Source organism: Macrosteles quadrilineatus, unplaced genomic scaffold (assembly GCF_028750875.1).
Source record: "Macrosteles quadrilineatus isolate MER2022 unplaced genomic scaffold, UCM_ALF_1.0 Scaffold_8__2_contigs__length_117827958, whole genome shotgun sequence".
Lineage (NCBI taxonomy): Eukaryota > Metazoa > Arthropoda > Insecta > Hemiptera > Cicadellidae > Macrosteles > Macrosteles quadrilineatus.
In genome coordinates, this window is record NW_026542601.1 from 48,651,441 (window position 1) to 48,676,666 (window position 25,226).

General features: G+C 35.2%; 1 protein-coding gene across 5 annotated transcripts in view; it reads left to right on the forward strand.

Moving 5' to 3' along the window:
- Positions 1–3,476: 3,476 nt before the first annotated feature.
- Positions 3,477–25,226, forward strand: part of LOC128999280 (KAT8 regulatory NSL complex subunit 3-like) — a 42,837-nt gene continuing 21,087 nt past the window's right edge. For 2 of the 5 annotated variants that reach the window (XM_054425682.1, XM_054425686.1), the window contains exons 1-12: positions 3,586–3,660; positions 6,102–6,174; positions 8,999–9,129; positions 10,029–10,184; positions 13,684–13,945; positions 16,961–17,110; positions 18,027–18,165; positions 18,902–18,922; positions 20,190–20,338; positions 20,670–20,818; positions 21,047–21,194; positions 24,887–25,073. In XM_054425682.1, coding sequence (XP_054281657.1) covers positions 6,106–6,174; positions 8,999–9,129; positions 10,029–10,184; positions 13,684–13,945; positions 16,961–17,110; positions 18,027–18,165; positions 18,902–18,922; positions 20,190–20,338; positions 20,670–20,818; positions 21,047–21,194; positions 24,887–25,073 — 1,561 coding nt within the window. In that variant the 5' untranslated portion in view covers positions 3,586–3,660; positions 6,102–6,105. Of the gene's footprint in view, positions 3,661–5,117; positions 5,265–6,101; positions 6,175–8,998; positions 9,130–10,028; positions 10,185–13,683; positions 13,946–16,960; positions 17,111–18,026; positions 18,166–18,901; positions 18,923–20,189; positions 20,339–20,669; positions 20,819–21,046; positions 21,195–24,886; positions 25,074–25,226 lie in introns of those variants that run through there. The other 3 variants (XM_054425683.1, XM_054425684.1, XM_054425685.1) reach the window with 3 other exon arrangements.

Consider the following 25,226-nt stretch of genomic DNA (forward strand, 5'->3'; position numbering starts at 1 on the left):
ACTATCGTGTTAATTTTCTTCTAAAAATTCATTTATATGCGTAAAATGCTTTAGAAAAAAAATTATTCAGAGATATTTACCAGTTACCTCTCACTTAAAATTCTACTATTACCATAGATAAAAGGAGTATAGACACCTGTCTATACTCCTTTTATCTATGCTATTACCAAAAAATTAACACAATATAAGCCTACAAAAATAATAAATGAATAAATTAACATAAATATATTTTCAATCGGTTAAGAACCAAGCCGATAATACAGTGTGGTAGAAAAGTCCCAGAACGGTTAAATATTTTAAAAAATAATGCAGATAGAGCCAAAATACTTGGTACAAAGTTACAGGGCATAAAACTCTATTTTAACACATATTCAATGATCCAATAATTCTTCAGGGGGACGGCCCACAAGGAGTCGGAAGAAAATCTTAAATGGAAGCATAGGTCAATATGCACATCAAATTAAAGGTTTTTTTAGTAGAATACAATGCCGCAAACCGCACTTCAAAAGGTTGATCCTGCGCAAAATGGCAGATGTTCAAAGATTTCTTCTTCTTGAATCCGCCATTTTGAATCTTTGAACGACTGCCATTTTTTACTCAGACATTCTTTTGAGCTTGAATTTACGACATCGTAATCTAAAAGTGAAGACCTTTAATTTGATGTGCATATCGACCTATTCTTACGTTAACAATTTTCTTCCGATTCCTAGGGCTGTGCCCCCTGAGGAATAAGCGTATAATAGCAATGTAAATTGAATGAATCTTTGAACAACTGTCATTTTGCGCAGGATCGACCTTTTGAAGTGCGGTTTGCGGCATTGTATTCTACTAAAAAAGACCTTTAATTTGATGTGCATATTGACCTATGCTTCCTTTTAAGATTTTCTTCTGACTCCTTGTGGGACGTCCCCCTGAAGAGTTATTGAATCACTGAATATGTGTTAAATAGTAATATGTATGGCAATATGTGAATATATGTGTCAATAATATGTAGCAATATGTGAATATGTTTAAAAAAAAAACTCATCCAGGCTATAGAGTGGCCTTCCTACTAGCCATGCCTTCAACACTTTATCAAACTTCCTGGTTTCAAGGTTCTTAATTTCTTGGGGCAAATTGTTGTTAATCTTGAGCGCTATGGTCGGGAAAGCATTTTTTAGTTTTAGAGAGCCTGCAAAAAGGATGAAGGTCTATTTCCTGATTATGTCTTGTTCTGTACGTATGGAATGTATTTCTGGTCGGAAAATTTTGAATGATGTTTTTTACATATGATGCACATAGGAGAACAAAGTGGCTGTAAACTGTTACAATTTTGGTTTCTATAAAAAGAGGCTTGCAGTGGTCCAATCGTTTTCTAAAGGTTATTATCCTGATAGCCTTCTTTTGCTCTAGAAGAACTTCATGGCAGTTAGGCGCATGCCCCCAAAGCAGCAGGCCGTAGCTTAGCACGCTATGGAGGAGAGCGTGATAGACGACCAGTAGGTATTGTGGTGTTACCAGCTTAGACAACTTTCTTAGCAGACACACAACTCTCGATAACCTTCTGCATCGTGGGCATGGGCACAATCACCCATATATTGAGGGCAAAATAAAATGGCACACATTGAGCGGTCACCTTGTGCGCACAAGCACCCCTGAGTAGGGCCGCTTTAGAATTTAAATTAAATGTTATTTAAATAGATTTAATTGAAAATCAATTATGACAAATGGAAATTCGTTTAGGGCTGCAGGTTTGCCGTGTTTAATATTTTGTTAGGAATTCAGCAATTGTATAGCCTATTTAGAGGGTCGAAAATGTGAAAATTCAATTTTTAAAACACCCCTTAAAACTTCTTCACCATAGTCCAATAGTTTTCGTTTTGGTCTGGTACGCAAACTTCAAGACGCGTTTGGTTACAGCAAAACCATAGTAATCTGTTTTATAATCAACGCACCTACTCATTGCATCTTTTATTTATTTCTGCTCTTTGGCTGCATGCTCCATTGATATTGATTTAATTTGGACTTTTTCTGTAATCGGATTGTCTCGTCGTTGTTATTGTTAGTTGTTGTTGGTTGTAGTAATGTAGTAATATGTTCAGTTTCAGTTGTTCGTCTATCTACCAGTGTTTCCATTTGAGGGATAAAAATCCCTTTCTAGGGATATTTAGGGCCTTCGAGGGATTGAAAAGGGATTGAGGGATAACTAGGGATAATCAGCGAAATTGAATGATTTTTTAGATTTTCTAGGGATTTCAGGCCTTTGACATTATAAAATTGAAATATTGATAAAATAATACATTATGGCTGTATTTCAACAACGTTAAGGACCTATTTTGGCTAATTTTGCAAGGTATTGATAACACATTGATTATACTATTTTTTCCCTAGGTTTTGGTAACAAATCTATTGTAGCACAGATAAAAGATACTCCTCAAGCTAACAGCTAACACTGCACGAAACAAGCAAAGGGCTGGAGTCGGTCGGTGGAATGGAATGGTGGATCTAGATTACTGTAATTTGTTTCTTAGTAGCCCTGTGCCCTGTGTCAATGTCGAATATGTTTGTTTTCGTTTTGATTTTGTTTGCCGGTGATTTCTGTGATGTTTTTTGCTTAGTAAGTAACTTGGTGTAACCTTTTCACCAAGGTATGGTGGCCATGTTTGAAAAAGACAATTAAGTTTGAAATTTGGACACTTGAATAATATTTTTGAAACAGTTGTAAATACTTATGAATACAAATTAAGTTATTAGTTTATAAAATTTTAAAAATAACTATTTGTTTAATTTTTTAGTTAATTAACTTGTTTTGTACAACATACACAGTTTTTAATCACGGCTACCTACAATTCCAGGCCGGAGGCGGCCTTCGAAGTGGCAACGTTGCAAGTATAGTGTTGTAAAAGGTGTTTGATTGGAGAACGCTAAGCTAATGATATTTATATATATTTTTTTAAGAATACGAAAGCTTGGTTACTGGGCTATGAAAATGTTGACTCCACATTGAATGTACAGAAATAGATTTTCAATTTATATTGCTTTGGTTTTCGATTCTATATTATATGTTTTATTTTCATGTTAACAGTGATGTTAACTTATAGGACGTCTTGCGCTAAACAATACTATAGATAAAACATACTCCATGCAATACTCGTATATGCAACCTAAGGGAGTATGTTTTATCTATGATGCAACGTTACCAATTCTACTAGGCCGCAGCCTGCCTGGAGTTAAAGATGGCTGTGGTTTTAATGGTACAAACATGTTTTTTATATAGTATTACTTTATAAATAATATGGGATAACCAGTTACCATATTTTAGGTGGCTATACATGATATTCATTGGTAAGGTATTGCTGCAAAAATAATAAGTTATCTAGATTTGATGAAGAGGGATAATTGGAGGGATTATTAGAACACGGACTAGGGATAACTAGGGATTTTTTGACGTTGGCCTAGGGATATTTTTTTCTTGCGGATGGAAACACTGCTATCTACCTTGTCTTACATTAATAGCTAAGGGACTAAACTTATGTTTTATCTATGATTATAATATAAGTGAAAATATTATAAAACCTAAGCACTGCCTGTTCTAGTGGGGCCTTGCTGAGTCTGGTCAGTTTGTTTTGTTTTTGTTATTGTTAGTACTTTGTAGTTAAGTTCAAGTTGATTGAAATTGAGGTTAGTAAAATTAATATTTCGAAATTTCACTCAAGCACTCAAGTTTTAGACAGTCATAACTTAGCTTTCAAGTGTTACTTTCTATATTGTGTGTGTCTATATTGTTTTCATTTGGCATATATTATTAACAGGTGAATCCTATTATTATGATTAGCTTCGAACAGGTTTTACAGAACTTGGTCAACCATCATTGTTAAACTAAATTTTAGGTTCACTAGGTACTATTGATTGCATAATTTAGGCAAGTCAAACATAGGCCTATGTTGAAAATTTAGCTCAATAGCCTACTTAGTCGATGCAAATTGCAAATTAATCTATTGATAAAAGATTGTCTTTTTATACAATCTCTCTTACAGTAAGTTAAAAGTCAAAATAGGCCTAGCCTAAGTTTAAGTAACCTAGGCCTAGGTTTAAACAGTTTTCTTTGAGAAAAAACGTTAGGTTAATCAGCCAGTTCAATAAAACGTTGCATCACATGCATCCTTATAGCCGTGTTTAAACAAAGCCAGTTGGTGGGCAGGCTACCTGACTCAGGTAACTGAGCTTAAAATGCACCCAAGTTAGAGGGATGTAATCTGTCCCGTCAGTTTAACCTGCTGTAACTGCTTTTAAGCCACATTTACACGAGGCCAGTAGAGCGGCAGGTTACGGGGGCAGGTTAGGCCTTGCCTTTAATTTCAAGTAACCTGCCTGCCAACTTGCCTTGTGTAAATGTGGCTATAGGTATATTTATTTATTTATTTATTTCCTCTCAACGGTTACACCATTTTACAAATACATAATTTGTTACATGTTGTGTCTAATAGTCCACAAAATATTAAGCAACAGTAAGTAACTACTCTAACAATAAATAAGTTATACAATAAATAACAAATAATATAACAATAACAACAGCATAAAGAGATTTGTACATATTTACAATAATAATATCAACAATTTTGACTAGATCAAGTAAGTGTAGTGCTTGACATTACAAACATGGATGATATTGACAAACAAAACAATGAAGAGATGTGTGAGAATAGTTAGATAAGGAGCTGGTTGATCTTCGACCTGAAGACGTGACGCCAAAAAACGCCAAAAAAGTCGACATCAGCTCCAACTTTGCTCCCTAGCCGGTGTAGGCGAGATATCCCACTGTTGTAAGCATAATATGTTGGGAAAAACTGCCGTTTGAATATGGATCTAGAGCGTGTTCCTCTTGGTGCAGTGAAGTTGATGCAACTAAGAAGTTCTGGGCAGTCCATGAGGCCATTAATTACTTTGTATAAGAAGAGAAGATCCAGAAACTTTGTCTAATGCGAAGAGGTTGAAGGTTATACTGTATCTCCAGGTCACAAACTGGGGTTTGGGAGTATTGATAACAAAGTTTGAATCCCAACATCTTGATGAAGTGTGTTTGGACTTTTGCAAGCATTTCCAGATGCCCCACTTGATAAGGTGTCCAAATTGTTGAGCCATATTCAAGTATCGGTCTGATCAGTGTTTTGTAAAGGACAATGAGAGAGTGAGGGTTGGTAAAGTCCTTTGTTGATCTATGAATAAATCCCAGTAATGAATTTGCCCTGTTAATAATGTTGGAAATATGCTCCGCTGGATTTAAGGTTGGTGTAATGATGATCCCAAGGTCCTTTACCTTATTCACCCTCGATAGTTTTGAGTCTTCAATATAGTTTAGTCAAAACCATGGGTTGTGGTCCTACGACAAAATGACATGACTTGACACTTTGAAATAATAAGAGACATTGCATTATTTTTACACCAGTTAACAATGCTATCAATTGAGTTTTGGAGGTCAACATAGTCATCTATTTAGGCTACAATTTGATCCCTCAGTAGTTAGGCACTCATATCAGTTTAAAAAATAATAATTTTGGTTATAAGCGATTGCTTGATACAATATCCTAAACACTTAACCATTAGCCTACCTTTAATACCTGCTGTGACGTCGTTTACCAGAATTTCTGGATATAACTTACTGTGTCAAGGATAAAACTGAAATATTAGGTATGTACATTATTACTACGGTACTTAAGGCAAGATGGCCTTGAGCCTATACTCGGTGCAACACATCAAAATATTCGTCAACTGAGTACAGTGGTCGGTCAACTAGCCAGGCTTTGACTTTTCTTTTAAAAGCGGATGGTTCACAAGTCTTAAATCTTTGGGGGAAATCATTGTACATCTTCAGAGCCCTCCTAATGCGGAAGCAGCTTTGTGTTTTGGACAGCCTGCAGTAGGGTATGTGAAGCTGGTCCCTGATACGAAGGTTGTCACTAAGTATTCTCATTAAGTTATGTGTCCCTAAGTACGGTAGTTTGTTAAACTTATTTGTTTGGTGCTCCTACTCTTTATGGCTAAGATATGATTTTCATAGAGAAAAACATTTCTCTACAAAACGTTGGTCTTGCATTATTCTTAGGATTTCATGTATTTTTTAGAGCCATGCCTTACCTGGATGATGATGATCCTGTCAGATTAAGTGCTTATCTACACCGAGCAAATGGATATACTGTAAGTACTCTTCTGCTATAGGCCTAAAACTAACTTTAAGTTAAATTTTTTAAATCTTTAAATGCTTGTACCTTTTTGGTAGGTACCTACCACTGAAACTAACTTACTTACGTTACTTATAGGATTGCATTTTTTTACTTATGTAGGCTTAACTTACCTAAATTAGACTAACTTATTTCACTAACTTATTTGGCACTTTTGGGGGAAATGCCTATTTCACCCTAAAAAAGGCGTTTGAAAATCAAGAAAAATAATAGAAATCGGTGATTTTAGATGCATTAAAAACTTCTTGGGTAGGCCTACAGTTTCTTAACTGGGCTAGGCTATATGCTAAAATCGATTGAAAATATTGTTTAATAATCAATATTTTTACTATATCAATTATAAAATTAAACTGCCATAACCTAAACTAACTTAGGCCTACCAAACTTGCTGATAGGCTAGTGAAAAAATCAAATAAAGGTTTACTAATCGAATTGATAGTTTCAAGTCGGTATTAGCATACCCCAGTTAAGAAACTGTATCCAACTTCTTTTTACTTTTAAGTAAATGGTAATTTTCTCATTAAGTTATTTAGGCCATTTCAAATACTTTTTTCCCCTTCCAATTTTTCAGCAAACACCTTACTTAGGCCTAACTTATTCCACCCTAAAAAACACAATTAAAATTGTGAAAGCATTAAAAATCCACCAAAATTGGCACACTTGACCGGTAAATGTGTCAATAGCAATATACTAACCTAACCTAAACTAACTTAACCTTGGTTTACCCAAAATCGGTCATTTTGGCACTTTGTTAACCTTAAGCATGGGTTTGGTTGGCTTAGGGTAAGTTAGGTTAGGTTAGGTATAAGTTTAAGTTAGGTCATTATATATTTAATTTGGTTTACCGGTACCCAAAAATGGGTAATTTTTGGCACTTTACTATTTTTCTAAAATTTTCAAACCTGTTCTTGGTAAAAACGGCATTTGCCGAAAAATTGTTTAAAATTGACTAAATAATAAGAAAAACACATAAAAAGTAAAAAAAAAACTAGGAAATTTTCAAGCCCCAAAAATAATTGATTTCTTGTGCTATTCTCAATGTTCAAACGTGATCTTCAGTTAAACGTGATATAGGCCTAGTTGTTTCCCCATAAGTGCCAATGGTAAAGTGCTTAAAATAGTCTACTTTTGGTAGATAAGAACAAAAACAATATAACATAAGTAGTATAAGTTCAGTATTACCATAGATTAAACATACTCCCTTAGTAGATTTCCCATCCTTATGGAAGATCTGAAGCCAATTTTAAGTTACTGTCAGTTCTGTCCGGTGTACTGTAGAGTCGTGTTTTGTTTACAATTCGTTTCTTGCTATTTCAGTAATTTACAACCTCGTGTAGCCAAATAAAACTATCTAATCAATAATCATAAACAATAACTTGTCCACTAGCTAACCAAACAGTTAGGCACAAATCATGAGAAACTAACCCTAAAATAATATAAACACAGTGTAAAGAAAACACCACATCTACAGTACACCGGACAGAGCTAACAATAAAAGCTATTCCATAAGGATGGGAAATCTACTAAGGAGTATGCTTTATCAATGGTAGCCTATCATCTACTTTCCTGATAAAGGTAACATTCATTGTTATCGATAGTTGTTGTATATATTGATACTTTTGTTTTCCTTTACGATCTATAACTTATTCCTTCTGCTTTAACATCTTTAAACTTTCAAACGCATTTCAATCACAAATTGAAAACTTTTCTTTTTTAGGCAAAAATAACTTAAAAGGCCTATTGATTAAGAAATAAAACTGTTCTTAAAACTTAACGTACAAAAGTTTTAAATAACCAAACTCGTACCATTTCAAAACTCTGCTAGATGACAGAAAATGCTTGTGAAGAATAAAACTTGGAATTTGAAATGTGACAACAAGTTTGGTTGGATAGGTTAGGTTAGTTTAGAACTGTTTTGTTTGGATATTACTAGCTGTACCCGCGGGCTTTGCCCCGTTTTACTTCATAAGTGAGCTCGTTCGCATGGCTCAATCACGTCCTGGTTGAAGTTTGTTCGCTACGCTCACTCACCTTTTGGTTGCAAATTAGCTGTAAATTAAAAAAAAATAATAGTGCTGCACCCGTTTGGTAATCCTTGTAACTATAATGCTATTGCACATCATAAAACTGAACCAACTTGTTTAATTGAAACAGCTGTTAAGATTCATTAATTCCATTTAAATATGAGTACCTATTCATTAGGTTAACATGGGAAACTCCAGAGCCACTGGGGCGGAGCCCGAGAGTCCGATCAGAATAAAAACAACTTAGTTTTCCTATTTAATGCCTAAAGAATCAGTGTACCAAATTTCAGCCTCCTAGGTAAATAGGAAGTGGGAGAATTAGTGATGAGTGAGTGAGTCAGTCAGTCAGTGAGGGCTTTGCCTTTTATATAGATTTATTGCTTGTTGATGCCGAACAATATTTATTTACTTGGTTGTCTTGTCAGCTGATATGTTTCAATTCGTTCAATATATCGGATAAAAAAAATAAAATATCAATAGCCTATAGTTTAAAAAAATCATCAATAATAACGAATGTTCCCTTCAACAGGAAAGTACCAAAATCTCGAAACAGAGAGCAAACTGGTTACACTATTTCACTTAACTTATAAATGTTTACAATTTGATATCAGTTTCATAGACCATGTCTGTAATTAAAACTTAACTTAAAAATAAGTAATTTAAGTTGTTTAGGTATAATACAATATTTTTTCATAATAAGAGTTTGCCATGTAGGCCTAAACTGTTTTGTACTGGTGCTGATTTATTGTTTAACAGGCTCCCACCAACCGTGAAGAGAACCATTCAGATCCTCTTTACTCCAGAAGCCCTCTATGCAAGCCAGAATACATATACACTAAACCATTAAGAACACTATTTGTACATCCGACTGACGAAGATGATGTAAAGTAAGTAAAATGTCGGTGTAAGAAATATGTTGGTTTTGTAGGCCTAGATGCCGTTCAAAAATAAATTGTTGATTTAATGTGTTCCCTAGTTGAAAAAAATTAAAACAACAATCCAGAGTTAGAATAATTTAATGGTAAATGATATATCCATATTTCGTTGTCGTTGGTTATATTTATTGTTGTTTGTTCCTTATGTTGTTTAGACTATCATAGTTCCTAACTCTATCACACCTATTGAGCCAAAATGTAATTGACTAAGCAATGTGTATTTGTCAAGGTATATCCTTGTATAAATTGACAATTTACAGAATCCCTGATGAAAATAACATTTAAAATTGGTATTTAAGGGCCTATTTTAGATTTAGGAGAAGTGTCAAAGCAAAACAATAGTAGTTTACACAATTGCGAATTGCGTAAAGATAGTGATAACTACACAAGTAGAAAATTTAAGGTACGAGCCTTAGCGAGTGTCGTTAACACTATTTATGCGGGTTGCGTACACTACTTACAACGACAGTACTTTAATTACTAAAAATCACTACTCTTTAAAACTTCTAAGAGAGGTTATGTTTATTTAGTGGTGCAACAAAAAATTGTACCAAACACTAATTATTGCACCACTCAAGAATTAAATTGGCCTGAATAGCTGAGTAGTTGAAGTTCAAATCATTACAATTTTACTTCTTCTCTCTCAATCCTTGAACCTAGTTGGTCCGTTACCCGTGTTCCTTAAGAGTAAAACTATGCTGTTATGAAAGTTTAATCAATGCTGTTGTGAGAAACTTTTCAATTCTAAGAACTGAAACTGAACTGAAACGGCTACTTTAAATAAATAGAAAACGGTTGTAGGTAAATAAATATTTACAGTATAGTACAAATTAACGTTATTATTGTTGCAGCTTGGTTGAAGATGTAGATGTAGAGTCAGTGACTGCGCCGTTGGATCCACCGTATGACCAAAACAAGGCTATCAATGTGATGCAGGAGACTGAGAGACATGTGACATCACAACACCAGGGACAGTTCAATCCTGAGTGGGAGGACCAGATACCAAAGTATGTACATAGATGTAAGGTTGCTACTGGCCATAAAAACCTTGAAAATGGCAAACTTTGCATAAGGTTATGTGACCATAAAAAAGTGTGTGAAATTCTCCATTGAACCTTAAAATCGTAAATAATGATTCAACCATTGGTGGCCCCATCGAGAAAATCTCCCAGGAGAAGTTGTCATCGCCCCTGTCAAACCGCACTCAGGGAGGCGTCATCATTGTCACTTGCGATTTGGTGGTGCTGAGGGTTGGAAAAAATTGTGTCCCCTAAAGATCCTTAATTAGATGTAATCTCATATCGGAAAGTAATAAATTATCTGAAAATAAAAAAAAAAAAAAAATTGGGATCAGTGTATCCCTACTGTACTTCTAGTTTCAATTTTCTCTCTAATAAAAAATAAATTCTTATTGGAAAGGATTAACAGCAGGCTTACCTAACTAATTGAAATAGATGAAAAACACAAATAAACACATAACACATGGAATTTTTGGAGCTGCTAGCTAGGGGTCTGCGGTACAGAAAATTTAAGGTCGGTACGGTTCGGCATGGTACAATATTTTGTACCTCGGTTCTCGGTACAAAATCGGTACGGTACGCGGCTACCCGTATTTTTGCGGTTTTCTTCTCAGAACTGTATCTAAACCATAATTTTTAACTTTAATACTTAGACATTACTATGAAAATGGATATTATCCTACATTCATGGTTTTTTAACAACAATTACTGTACCGCATATTATTAAAACAAAACCTTTTACTACTACGAGGATTGTGTCAAGAAAAATCACAGTTGAGATAAAGGCTTTACTTATTTTACTCTGAGATACTTTGAATAGCCATGATAAAGTAGTTTAAAAATAGGATAAGAGTTTTTATGAATAAACATGTTTGAAACATTTATTGACAAGATAATTTCACAAAACTGGTAAATTATTTCCAACCAACACAATGTCTAGTTGTTTTTTTTTTTTTTTATTTTAAAAACATATAAAAGCATTCAGTAGAAGACAGTGTAGTTTTGCCAGCTGTTCACAGCAGATGACAATGAAAAACTGGAGGTTATGATGAAGTAATGGCAAAGACCATTTTTTTTTATCAGCTTCAAAACTAGTTAAGTTATAAGATGGATACAATTCTTGCAAAGTTTTTTCTGAAACTAAAATTTGGATTATCACAGAGTAAGATTTGATGTTGGGCAATTAGACTTTATAACTGTGTAAAAGGTGTGTATCCCTGAATTTATAAATTGCATTCTACACTTATTCACTGCCAAACATAATTCAGTAGAACCTTGATGAACCGAGAATTACACTAGCCTACATAGCTTCATTACCCCAAGTAAAATACCAAGATAATTTTTATAATTGTATTTGAATCGTATAATCTTAGTTTGTTAAAAATGGATTGTATGTTCAACAATAATTGCAGTCCATTAGTGTTAAGCAGTATGGTCCCAAATTATTGTTTTTGATTTTGAAAAATCACAGTTCATTTGACAAAATTATAGTTGAAGCAGCTCAATGTCAAGTGACGCTTGTGCAATAGTTTGTTTACATGCTTTCTCCAGACCACGGGGGAGGGGAGGGTCTGATAAGCCGTCTATTGTTCACCCCCAAGAAGGTCCGACCCTCATTAGTGCCGCTCGGCTGCACTCAGTGGGGAACCCAATACCACAAATCAATCTTTTAAATGAATACAAATATTTGGTAATAATTGTTTTATTAATATTCACCTTGAAATTTCAATAAATTTGGTGTAAAATTTGACAAAAATCTGCCATTTGGTCCGATTATTAATACAATACCAAATACCAATAAAGTAGTACCGTACATTCATTGGTAATTAAATAATAGGTAAAAATTTACCGATTTTCGTCAAGTTTTACCACCTGCTGTGCGCTATGTCACAAAAGCTGATAACGACATGGGTGATTAGTAACCATGGCAACTTGTCGAATGCGTGTTGAAGGGAAACCCAAGAAATAGAAGAACAAAGAGAAAGAATGACGTTGTTATCTTTATACCCTTTTTACAATTTCCGTTATTGTTATCTTTATGTAAGATTTTATGATTATGTTTTATAGGTTTATAAAATAATTCTTTTTAACTACGGGAATATCAATTTATAATTTATCAACTTGCTTATCTTCTGAAACAGCAATACCGGATGCATAATAAAGGCCAATGGCCTAAAATATCACGATTGTGCAATATTGTATTTTGATGTTGAAATTAAAATCACGACAAAAGTTTGTATATATCCATGGTCGTCAATAGAAAGATAAAATATCCATAATAAATATTTAATTTATAAAATAAGATTGTAGATTAGTTACAAGTTTTATATGTAGCCATAAACAGTTTTATGGCAGTAGGCAATGGCCAGCGGCAAATTCAATATTCACGAAAATACTGATTAAGTTAGAGATAACATTTAACAGTCATCATAAAACTATTATTTTTATGATAAAACAGAATTGGGGAAAGTCGTAAAGAAATAAAAGTGATAAAACTCAACAGTTCTTGGAAGTACTTCAATACAACAATTATTGTCATGATAAAATGTTAATGGATTTGGGACTGCTAATGGGTTTTTTATTGCATCATCACGCTAGTAATAAATTATGAAGATCGTAAACAAACATCTGATAAGACTTTTATGTGCTCGGAACCAACTGCCGTTGACTACGATAGTAAACTGAAAGTAATTTATTATTATAATAGGCTGTACCGAACCGAATTTGTACCGTGTAAAATGCTGTACCGAACCGATGACGGTAATTAAGCTTGTACCGTACCGTACCGACTTTTTCGGTGCACCGCAGACCCCTACTACTAGCTTATTCTTCAGTGGTAAGAAGTCTTTCCATGAAGCCTACTTGTGGGTCCTGGCCTGCTGTTTTACAGTAACATGATGGTTTTCATAATATGTTTAAAAAGGTATAAATATGGAACATCAATAAATTCTTTAATTACCATGTCCTTGAAACTTGTTTCATTTTTCGTTACCGTAATGCTGAAACACTAACTTTCTGTTTGAATGGAATATTAAGGTTTTTTTTGTAGTAAAATTATGAATTTTGAGAATATTTCCTTTATTCCCAGGGAATTTCATCGATTTAAAATCCAAGGAATTTTACATCACTAACTTAAACCATAAAGACAATCTCCCAACCCCCCCCCCCTTTGTATTCTTTTGTGTTTTATTAAAGTTTGTTATTATTTTTTTATTAAATCAATACGATAGGTAATTTAAATAATTCATAATAAATCGGACATGTTTTAGGCACACATATTTGTCTTTCCTTTATTTTATTATATTCATTCCAAAACTTTAACTTATTTTTAGCTATTATTATTATTATTATTATTATTAACCGGGCGAGGCCCCCGGCGCAAGGCCTGGAGCGGCTGCTCCACCCTAAGGACGGCGCTGTGTCTATGCTTTCTTATCATAATCTTATCACAAATAAGATAGTTTCACTAATTTATTAATTTTTCCAGGATAAATTGGTCCAACATGCAAGCTCGGCTGTTCAACCGTGTGATCAGACTGTTACACAACGATCGTCTGGCCAGGCTGGCCTGCGAGGGTGATGTCAACGAGCCTGTGTGTCGACGCATTGCAGTGGACAAGACGGCCAGGCGACTCAGACAGACTCTGGCCTCAGTCGCGTGGAACATCAAGTACACTCAGTGGCTTCATAACGTCCTCATGGACTACCTCCCGACAGATTATCTAGTGTCGTACTTGGACGCCTTACAGGTATCAACTGCTCCTTGATCATGTTGAGTCTTTTTTTCTTGTTTACTCCAGAGGCATTTTCATAGGGGTTATTTTCACAGAAACATTCTGCAGAGGTTGACACAACAAATTAGATTTAGGAATGAAAATCTAATTTTATGTTATTTATTGAAATAATATACTATGACTTATATTCAGGATTAGAGCTGAAGTAAACCTGTGGAGATGAATGTGCAGCCTTGTCATTCTCATTCTTAAAATGACATAATATTTTTTTTATTTTGCAATATTAGTCACATAATCAAAACGTATTACATCAAGAAAGCAGGGTCAAATTAAAGTTATGAGATTAGAAGATATTTTTGATAACTGAAACTTAAAACGTCCATGGAAAGTTTTATGGGAACCAAATGATACCAATTATTTTTTTTTTTTTGTTTTGTAGTTTTAACCTTGATGAAAAGTTTGGGTGGGTCGTTTATATTAACTTACATAGAATCTAAATGAATGATGATATTGTTTTTTACATATCGTTTTATAGTCATAAGTACCTATAAATTTAGCACTACCTACATAAAAAAGGGAGTGTCTGAATTAAGGCACAAGGGTTCGTTAAATGCTTGCTAATCCAGCATCCGATGGTCTGGCTCTTTTAATAACTGACTAAGGTTCAAAACAATTTTTAGTATGATTTTTTAAGGTATTTTAGCATGTTTGGCCGAGTTGGGAGCAAACAGTACAGCTCCAGTTTTTCTCTTAACTGCTCAAGGGCCTTTTTCACTTTTTTAAAATTTTAGCTTTCAATACCCCTACTAAAAAAGAGAAAGCACAATAATACACTGAATAATGGCCCGTCAACCAACGATTAATTTTTGACGCTCTAAAATGTTGCGATTATTTAGCTAGTTCAAGAAATCCGGCATTTTCAATAATCCGGTACTACAAAATTACCTAACATGCTAAGCGTCTAATGAATGTTACGTGTTCAAGAATTCTATCTTATCTTGTCTTGTCTAACAAGGGCAGGCCAAGTCCATAAAGCACTTCATCCAAGTTTCATTGATAGACCCTACAATTCAAGGCATCCGATGAAAGCCTGTAGTCTTCCTATTAGTTCCTCCTCGGGAAGATGTCTACCTCTTACAAAATGGCCAATGCTAGAGTTATCCTTCTAGCATCAGAGAGCTTATCACAGTCATAGAGCAGGTGATCGGCTGTCTCCTCTGATCTATCGCAATACCTACAGATCGGTTCACCATCTAATAGGACCATCCGTCGTAAATGTTTTCTGAATTGCCCATGGCCAGTTATCAGTTCCACCATTAATTTAATTCTTCACCTGTCTAGTCTCAAGAGGTCAGAGGCAACCTTTTTGGAAGGCCTAAACAGAGTAAGCTTGCTAACCCTAAGAAGGGGAGTATCAACCCAACGTTTACGGTGCTTTTCATTGGTCCATGGCGCAATAGAAGAGCATGGGCTTTTTTGTAAAATGCCACAGAAGGGTTGTGGACCTATCATTGTTGTCGCAGAGGCAGCGTTTGCCAGTATGTCTGCGGCTTCATTTCCTTCAATGCCCGAGTGTCCAGGCACCCAGCAGAGCGTAAGCTCATTCCTCCTACCCAGTTCAGACACAGAAGCATGGGAGTCCCACACGAGCCTTGAGTTGAATTTGTATGAGTTTAATGCTTTTAAAGTAGCTAGACTATCAGTATACATGTTAATAGTTTGTCTCTGATCTCTTTGTTAAGATTTTCTCGAGCACAAACCAAGATAGCTGTGACCTCTGCTAAAAAAACTGTCGGGTACACTCCTATGGGAAGATTAACGCCAGTGTCTTCTTTTTTCCAAAGCACACCTGCTCTGTTGCCCCCTTGTTTGATAGTCTGCTACTATCACCTCCATACCCCCCTCACCTTCAAGCACTAACTTCGGTGCCACCCTATTTAGCCAGTCAGAGGTATCAGTATTAACACAAGTGACAACAAGAGCACCCTTCTCATGGTAATTTTTTTTAAACTGATGTGGGAGGTTGGCGCCGTAATCGCCAAACAACACCAGCTCCATCAGTCTGTCCTGCAAGAAATCACATTCCTCAGCAAAGAATCTCGCGTCAGGATAGGCTACTGTGCTACTGCCAACTTGTGACCTTCAAGGTCTCTATAGCTGACCACACCTGCAACGGATGCATCTGCTGATTGGTTAGATCTTTGTTTCTTTTTGAGAGGATTTTGAGATGACCTTGGGTTCCCATCGGGTCCGGTTCTGCGCAATAGTGAAACACCAGTACCTTCACCTGAAGAACCCAAGGACTCTCGCTTCCTCTTTCTCCATTGTTTGTTGGGGACCCGCGTGCCTTCCGCCGTTTTCCTTTCTTTAACAAACAATCTATGTTCAGTTCTGGTCATAGCAGTTAAAACAATCTCTGAATCGAACGAGGTATCACCGACATTGCTGGTGTCTAGCTGGTTGTTTCGGTCTGCGTCTAACCTGTGACAAAGCTCAAGGACATCAGTCGATGATTTGGGTGGAGTTCTCGCTGTCAGGGAGCTCTTTAAGAAGATCTCTGGCGTATTCACGATCTCCATTGCGGTGTTCTGCACAAAACCATTAATATTCTAAAGCTGACAGTTGCCCTCCCCAGAATCCATGGGCAAGTCCCTCAAAAAGGTGGAGTGGGATTCCCCGCTTGAGCAGGTACCCATCTGGGGTAATGTTTCTATTATAGGTTTCTATTATAGTACTTAGTTTTCTTTCAGCCATCTTTCTATCAAAGAAAACAACAAGTTAGCAGTTTGGCAGCCGAACCGTGACCCGTTCCTACGCCTGCCAATGTCCGAGACTGGACCCTTTTGGGGTTGAACACCTCATCGTCTTCAGCTCAATCCTGTTACAGCTGCACAAGTACCTGTAACAGTTAGTTGGCATTTACATAAAGCCGTCATTAAGAATTGGAAGGTATTCATTCCGTCACAGGATTTTGAGAAATTATTATTTGTTGCCCTTTTTAAGATTGCTGAAAGTACTTGTGTTGTACAGACTGTCAAGTCCAAAGTGCCGACTCTAGTGGAGCGTATGGTCGCCTCAGTTACCACTCGAGCACTGGTGTCTCCGAGTCATGAGCTGCTCAGCATCATTCACAAGAGACCCTGGGACCCTGTCATTGGAGGGGTGTTCAGGCACAAAATGGTAAGTGAGATCTGTTAGAAGAAGCTAATTATTTTAAGCAATTATTATTGTTTTAATAATAAGTTTAGTAGGAATCAAACATGCTGGAATTACTTTTTTTTATTGGTGTCTGTCGAGAAGAAGCTATTGCCGTACTTGGCATGGTAAGACCTACACACGGGACCGAATAATTTTGTTGTTTTGATCACCATAGGCTAAGAACACTTCACGTTCATATTTTTATGTGTGTGTGTCCGTTAATAGCTTGAGTTATTTTGTTCCAATCTTGATGAAATTTGCCATGAATATGTAGGGCTAGATAAACTTGATTATGGCTTGTAAACCAGCAAGGCAGCAAGATCCCGGGTAATGGAATCCAATTGGTAGACATTTTTTTACTTTTTCAAAAAATTTTTTTTATTTTAACCCTTAAGAAAATTGCAAAATTATTATTACAGCCATTATGAAAGGCTTAAAAACCAAATGGTTTTTTGAAGTTTTGTAGAATTAAAGGTTGCAGATAAAGTTACAAAAATACTGTAAATTTAAATTAAAAGTTTCTGTGTCATTCTTATTTCTTTTTCTTCTTTTCCTCTATTTTTTGCACAAGTGTCCTACTCAGTAATCATCTGATCTAATTAATTGAACATCGCCTTGCAGTTGTCTGCTGCACACAAGTCATTGTGCAGACAATGCATTACAGTTCCACGGCAACAACGTAACTCAACCCACAATTCAATAGCTCGTAAAAAGCTTTCGTATGGACAGCAAGATATAAATTATAAACAGTTGTTGGATCTGTTATACTTTGGAAAATAAAAAAAATGCTAAGACCGCAAATGACCTCTAACAAGACAAAGACTTTTTTGTACATCCGCAATTGCGGACCTGTCCTCTGGTCCTGAGCAGGTTTATTTTTTAATTTGTATAATTTTAGAAAAAACTACCGAGAGAGCCGATTTTGGTGATGGTCCCTGCTGGGCCTGGCGCTGGTAACACTTCTCACTCTCGCACTCATCACTGGATGGCCAACCTGTCTGCTCTTGGCACTGTCGTCTGCGTCTACTCCCCTCCAGGTACAGTGGTTTCGTTTAATTTGTTTACAGTTTTGATGACACTATATACTATCAGTTTTTATACGTTTACGATTACACCCTTTTATATAGGGGGAAGGCCTTATAATGTTACTTTTTAATGTTAACTTTGATGCCTTGAGTGCCTTGATGCTTTCATAGAAAATGAAAATGCATCTGTGTACTCTCTCAAGGTATGCTTTTTTTTTAATTCTTTGATGGTTTGTGACAAAAATAAGAATTTTTTATTGAAAAGTATGCTAGAGTAGACCTTATGAAAATAGTTGAACTACATTATTAATTCAGTGTTATTTATATATAAAAATGTGAGGTTCAATCAATTATAATAATTTCTATCATACCAATGTCTTCCTGTTTATTATCAAGTAAATGCAGTATAGTCTTGCTAATCTTAGCCCTGTTAATCTGAAAATCCACCAAATCCTAAGTGGATTTGGGGAAAAGTTATAAGATTAACTATGAAACACTTAATGTGGCAATTTTACCTCCCACTATTGTAAATTTCTTACTATCGGTTCTAGACACATCAGACAATTAATTTCTTTCCACCGCCTCAATATTTGCTATTGTATGACAAAATCCCGCCTAAGTATTTTCAACAATCCAAACAGGGTTGTATCCAATTAGATCCAATAGTAGTGGGACTCTACTGTACTTTACTGTATAAAATGTTTTTGTGAATTTCTGTAAGCACTGTATGTCAATGCAAATTTTACAGCTGACGTAGGAAAACCCACTTGTAAGTTGAAATTTGTTACAGAATGTCGATCATGTTGTGTGTCATATTGTTACTCGTAGACCTTTCAACTACTTGTCATTTCACTCATTGTACTGTGTATGACTTAAGTAGTTAATTCAAGAATATTAGAGTTCTTCTCTTTGTCTTGTTGTGGGTTTGGCCATTTATTGATAAATTCAAATAATTGCAATATGCATGGTGTGATCCACAAGGATTTTTTAAAATCTCTCGATCTTGATGTATGTGAATTTGAATGTTAAATCTCTATAGAGGATGATATTTTTAAGCTCTTTACACACCAACCACTTATTACTTCTTACCAACCATTTTACACTTCTCACTTTTTTTATTATTTAGCACACACAACCCGATTATCAAACCAGAATGTTCCTGTATATTTCTGTATTTTTGCTCTCATGATAGTTATCTATTTATTTATTTAGTGGATGTTAATGCCTTAGAAACTACACATATTTCTTGGAAGGGCATGGTTGAAACCCTGGCTTACATATGGACCAGTTGTTAGATAACCTCAATATTAATGGCAAACAGCAACTAGTTGCAGAACTGATACCGACCAAGATAAAGCAAAAAACCTTCAGATTTTAAAGTCCATAAATAATTTTTGAAGTAGGCTACAATCCATAGACAGATTACTGTACATCCATTGACAGAACACAGGCAATATTGAGAGTAATGTGTGAGTATTAACTTACATTACTCACAATATTGCCTGTGTTCTTGAGGTAATAGTTTGTACTCACTCTATGTACATGTCACCAGCTTGTTTGGCATCTTCAGGAGATTCTATCTTCATATCACTAAAGTATATTGTTTACAAAATATTTAAACACGAGTTTGATATCATGGCTGGGCAGAAAGGGTGATACGCCTGTAGATTCATGACGAAGCTATGTTGCGCAGAGGTCTTTCCTCCTCCGTTTAAATTTCCTGTACTGGAGGTGTTGGTATTTGAGCCGTTTAACAGTTGAGGGTTTATCTTTCATGCTTTATGGCTGGGTGAATTTGTTGATTTCTGGGGAAATATATATAGGCCTATATAGGGTTAATACCAACTATTAGCTCTGGATCGCAGACAACAACAAAAAACTAATTAATACAATTGATGTTATTGAAAGATTGAAACTGGGATAGCAGAAAATATATGTAGCAGTAATTTTCTTTATTTTTTATGTGAATAGATAAATAAATCAGTACCTCATTTGAACATTATGTGGTTGATTGAAGTGTGACATATTATTTACAGGGAGGCTGGTAGGTAAAGTCAGTGTTGCCAACTGTTTGGACCATATGTTGTCCTCTACGAAGGCAAAGGTGGCAGAACTGCACCAAGACTATCCGGACAAACCAATAGTTCTTGTGGGAATCGGCTCAGGAGCAGCCCTTGCCTTGCAGGTTTGAATTTTACAACCCATATTTAAGTAAGGACAATTTTTGCTTTATCCACAAATTTTGGTCAACAACTAGGCAATATTGCTCTGTGGGGCTACACACCTTGTGAAAAAGCGCTAATGCAAAAAAAGCTCTCATGATACTTAGATGCAGGATACCTCTGGAAGGCTGTAATATATTTTTTAAGGAATTCCAGATCTTCGCAAACAATTTTTTTATAGAATTAATCATTAAACAACTTTTTTGGTTGTGACAGGAACTTAAAAGAATACACCTAACAAGATAATGTTAGAGAACATGAGAGGTAGTAACAATTGCTGTGTTGTTGATACAGGTAGCTCTAGGGGAGAAGGTGAAGGCTGTGGTATGTCTGGGATTTCCTATGTACACTGTGGAAGACAACAGAGGCACTCCGGACGATGCTCTGCTCAATCTGACAGTCCCTACACTGTTTGTCACAGGCCAGAACGCAGCCACTTCCACGTGAGTACATTGACCATACCAAAGTATGGCATGTAATTAAATATCTATTAGAGCCAAGCCTAGCCTACAATAGAATACGACTGCGAAGATCGCGGGGCTGCAAAATTTACACTTTCTCCCCAATCATAGAGGACGATGGTGTTTCTGTAATCATGTGAGATATTAAGAACTTGGCTGTGATAGCGTAAAATGATAATATTTGTCTGTGATATTATTATATGTTGACAGTTTGGATGACCTGGAAGACTTGAGAGAGAAGCTAAACACCGTGACATCTCTGGTGTTGGTGGGAGGAGCTGATGACCAACTTAGGTTGACCAAGTCCAAGAAGAAATTGGAGAAAGTCACACAGTCCATGGTAGACAAGTGTGTTATGGTAAATATGACTGCCTCAAGCTAAGTAACTTCCAAGTTATACTTATTTTAACTTCATTTTTGTGAAATCTCGAGTCATCCTACTTCCTACTAATAATGAGAAAGTTTGGATGTATGGATGGATGGATGTATGTTTGCAACAAGTAAACACGAAAAATACTGTTCGGATTGGGCTGAAATTTGGTATGATGATAGCTCACATTCCCGATTAACATATAGATGCATTCTTATCTTAAAAGTCCTTTCGGGCTCCGCCCCAGTGGCTCTGGAGTTTCCCATGTTAACCTTATGAGTAATCGTATTTAAAAGGAATAAAAGAATTTTGTCAGCTGTTTCAACTACACAAGTTGGTTCTATGATATTGAATAGCATTAAAAAGTTTCAAGGTTTACCAACAGGGCGCAGTACTATTATTTTTTTACATTTATGACAACAGCTATCCTATTAAGGCCATAAAGGTAAAATTTTGTTTTTAAAAGGCTTATGTGTAACTATTTTATCAACAGATGTAAAGATCAAAATGTTTCTATTTCGTGTTCTCTTCCCGTTGCAAAGCACGGGTACAACAGCTAGTTTATATATAAATAAGAGGTTAATTGACCATAGTATCGTCTTGTGACTCTTATACCTCCTCTAAGGGCGGATATTTGTATATCTAAATTCCCTTATACCATCCGTCCTTAGAGGTGGTATAAGAGTCACAAGACAATACTACGGTAAACTAACCTCTTATTTATTTTAACTGTGGCCGCTTACTGAGAAACCAAACACTTTTTTATTTCAATAAACCCTTGTCTGTCAGTCATCATAGACTCCTGGTCAGTAAAGAACTATTAAGTCACATAAGCCAGGCAGTGTTGGAGTGAAAATTTAAAAACGTACGTTTTCAGGAAAAGCACTTTGCAAATTATTTTCCCCTTTTTTCAAAACTTTTATTATTTTTTTTATTTCATTAACATTTGAAGTTTCATAAAATGTCCATGGTAACGCAATTTCTTTGGTAGTTTCTTTTTGAAAGAGCATCTTTAGTTGAAAAACACAAAATCCTGTCACGACCATAACGGACGTTTAAATGAATATTAAAAATAGTTAATATTATTTTTATAACTATGTTTTGCTATAAACTAATTTACTTTTATGACCATTATACAATAAAAAGGTCACTGAGCTTTTGGTATATTTGGTCTTTCTAGAAAAAAATAAAAAAACTCAAAAAATTGAAAAAAGCCAATAAAATCTTTTTAAGTTTGTATAACTCCGAAGAAACTTACCTGAGACCCGAAAAATCGTTATGTTTGTATAGAGGTGTGCTTCTTTTGTGTATAAAACATTGAAATATGACGATATTTTAATTTTTGAAATTTTTATGATAGAAATCATAAACGTGATGGTCAGAGACAAGCGGTACGGTCGTGAATTGTCTGGAATAATCTAAACTTTTTTAAACAATCCTTCAATTATCACAATTATTATAATAAAAATATGTGTTTCAATTGAACTAAACTGTTCAATTTACAATTATATTAAAGTTATTGTCACGACCAAACACACTATAATCTATAATGTTGGATTGGTCGTGAAAAAACCCGCGATGGTCGTGAAACTTTGGTCGTGAAATTACGTGTTATTTGGCTCTGTTCTGGCGGTAGCCCTGCACCTAATGTTCGAGGATACAAAGTGGACTTCTACGTTAATCTAGCAATTGAAATATCTTATAAACAAAAATTAACACCATGTCTACTTCATCGAATGACTACGTACGGTCATGGACACACCAAAATTACAAAAAACACAATCTTTCCTTTATTAATCTTGTAATTCCTCCTTTCAACTCGAAACGACCGGCACTACAATCCTGACGTACACCCCGAACTAGTCTCTAAAACCAACTGACTCCATCGACGCCAGGCTTGCCACTGTCGTGCTCCAAAGTTGAAAATTTTTCCCAAATGGTCGTGACGCCAAATCGAGGGACAGACTTATTTTGTCATGGTAGTCAGTTTGTAATGACAATAAAATTATAATATGCTCCTTTTTTGTACGTTTAATAACCATTGATGACATAAAAAAATGGTTTTATATATTTCGGCATGAATAATTAGTCTAAAAACAGTGTGAAAGTTGGAAAATGTACCCTAGGGACACGTCATGGTCGTGAATTTCGAGACTTTAAAAATACGAAAAAAATACCTAGAACCTATTTAAAACCAAATAAATGTGTGTAACATGTTGCCCCCGTCCCAAAAAAAATTAAAACACATAATAATAAACTACAAATCCAGTATCTACGAAGTAAAAGGCCAGGGACATGAAAACGTACGTTTTTAAATTTTCACTCGTTGACTGCATTAATGATGTAGGCGGCTGGTGATCAGCCTAAGAACTCACCTTTGAGCTACCTCGTCCTGCAAGAACAGATATACCGTACAGCTTGAAATTGTGAGAGAGGCTTATGAAATCAAGTTGTGTTATTCCTTTTGAAATAACTATTAAATACAACATAACCAATATTGTTACCTCATTATTAGTCATAACAAGTCATTTTCTCAGTTTCATTCAAATAAAAATTTTCCCTTTAATATAAGAGTTTGAGTTCTAAAAAAAAGAACTCAAACTCTTAGTAGGAAGATTTTTTGAGTTTTATGAATGGGAGGGATTGGCGCGTCTTGGGTGGGTATTTAAAAGAAGCTTGGCATTTTAGGTGGGGATTGATAATCAAATTTAACTTATAAAAATGATTTGAAATATTCATACTCCAGAATTAGATTCAACGGAAAATTCGCTGACTTTAAGACAAGATTTTTTTGGGGTGGGGGTATTTGTTTTTAATATATGTATGTTTATGGGTGTATGTATATGTGTATATATGTATCTAAAACATATATTTGGTTGTGAGTCAGCTATTTTATTTCTTTAGTTTCTTGATTTTAGACTTTTTACTTTTGATTTTAGTCCAGAATTGAATTTATAGTTTTAAATTAAAAGTGTACTGTAAAAAAAAGATGTATGCCAACCACGTAGACGGTTCTATTTTCATTTCATTCATTCATTTCATTCATTCATTCATTTCATTCATTTCATTCATTTCATTCATTTCATTCATTTCATTCATTTCATTCATTTCATTCATTTCATTCATTTCATTCATTTCATTCATTTCATTCATTTCATTCATTTCATTCATTTCATTCATTTCATTCATTTCATTCATTTCATTCATTTCATTCATTTCATTCATTTCATTCATTTCATTCATTTCTTTCATTCATTTCATTCATTCATTTCATTCATTCATTTCATTCATTCCATTCATTCATTTCATTCATTCATTTCATTTCATTCATAAGAGTTTGAGTTGAACTAAATTCCTTTAAATGACATTTATTTTTTATTTGTAAAGAGGTTGGCAGCCTTTTACCCTTGCATGTGGCTGTCCACATTGACCATACCTGTGCGTGGAAGATGTCCAGCGAAGCAAGTTGTGAGCCAGCACAGTGCAAGGGTGAACTGAATTGGTACAAGTTAGCGGGCACTTGGACACAAATCCATGACTTTTCTGCCATGGATCTGTAGCCCTGCGTACTTATATAAGTAAAACAATATTGAGAATTCAAAATAAAAATATCAAATGTTATTCATATGCTATATAACATAGAATCTAAAGAGAACTACTTTAATTTACTGTAATTTCAGGATGAAGTAGGTGACTTCCTTGGAACGCTGTTGTCTCCGGACTACCTTCCTCCCACTAAACCTCGAGTGGCTCACCATGTAGAGCCTCTATATTACCCCAGACCTCGGCCTGTCATGAAGCCTGTCGTGGAACGCAAGAGGAAAATTGACATGATCAGTCCTGACGCAGTGCTACCAGTCAAAAAGGGTGAATTCATAGTTCCTTTAAGAGTTTTTTTTTATTGTCAATTTTCCATTCAAATTTCTTGGTATTGGAAATTTAAAGAATGTGCTTTAAGTGAGAAACAAATCATTTTTGAATGCAAATTTAGCTTACATAAATGTATGTTCTGAGAAAAGT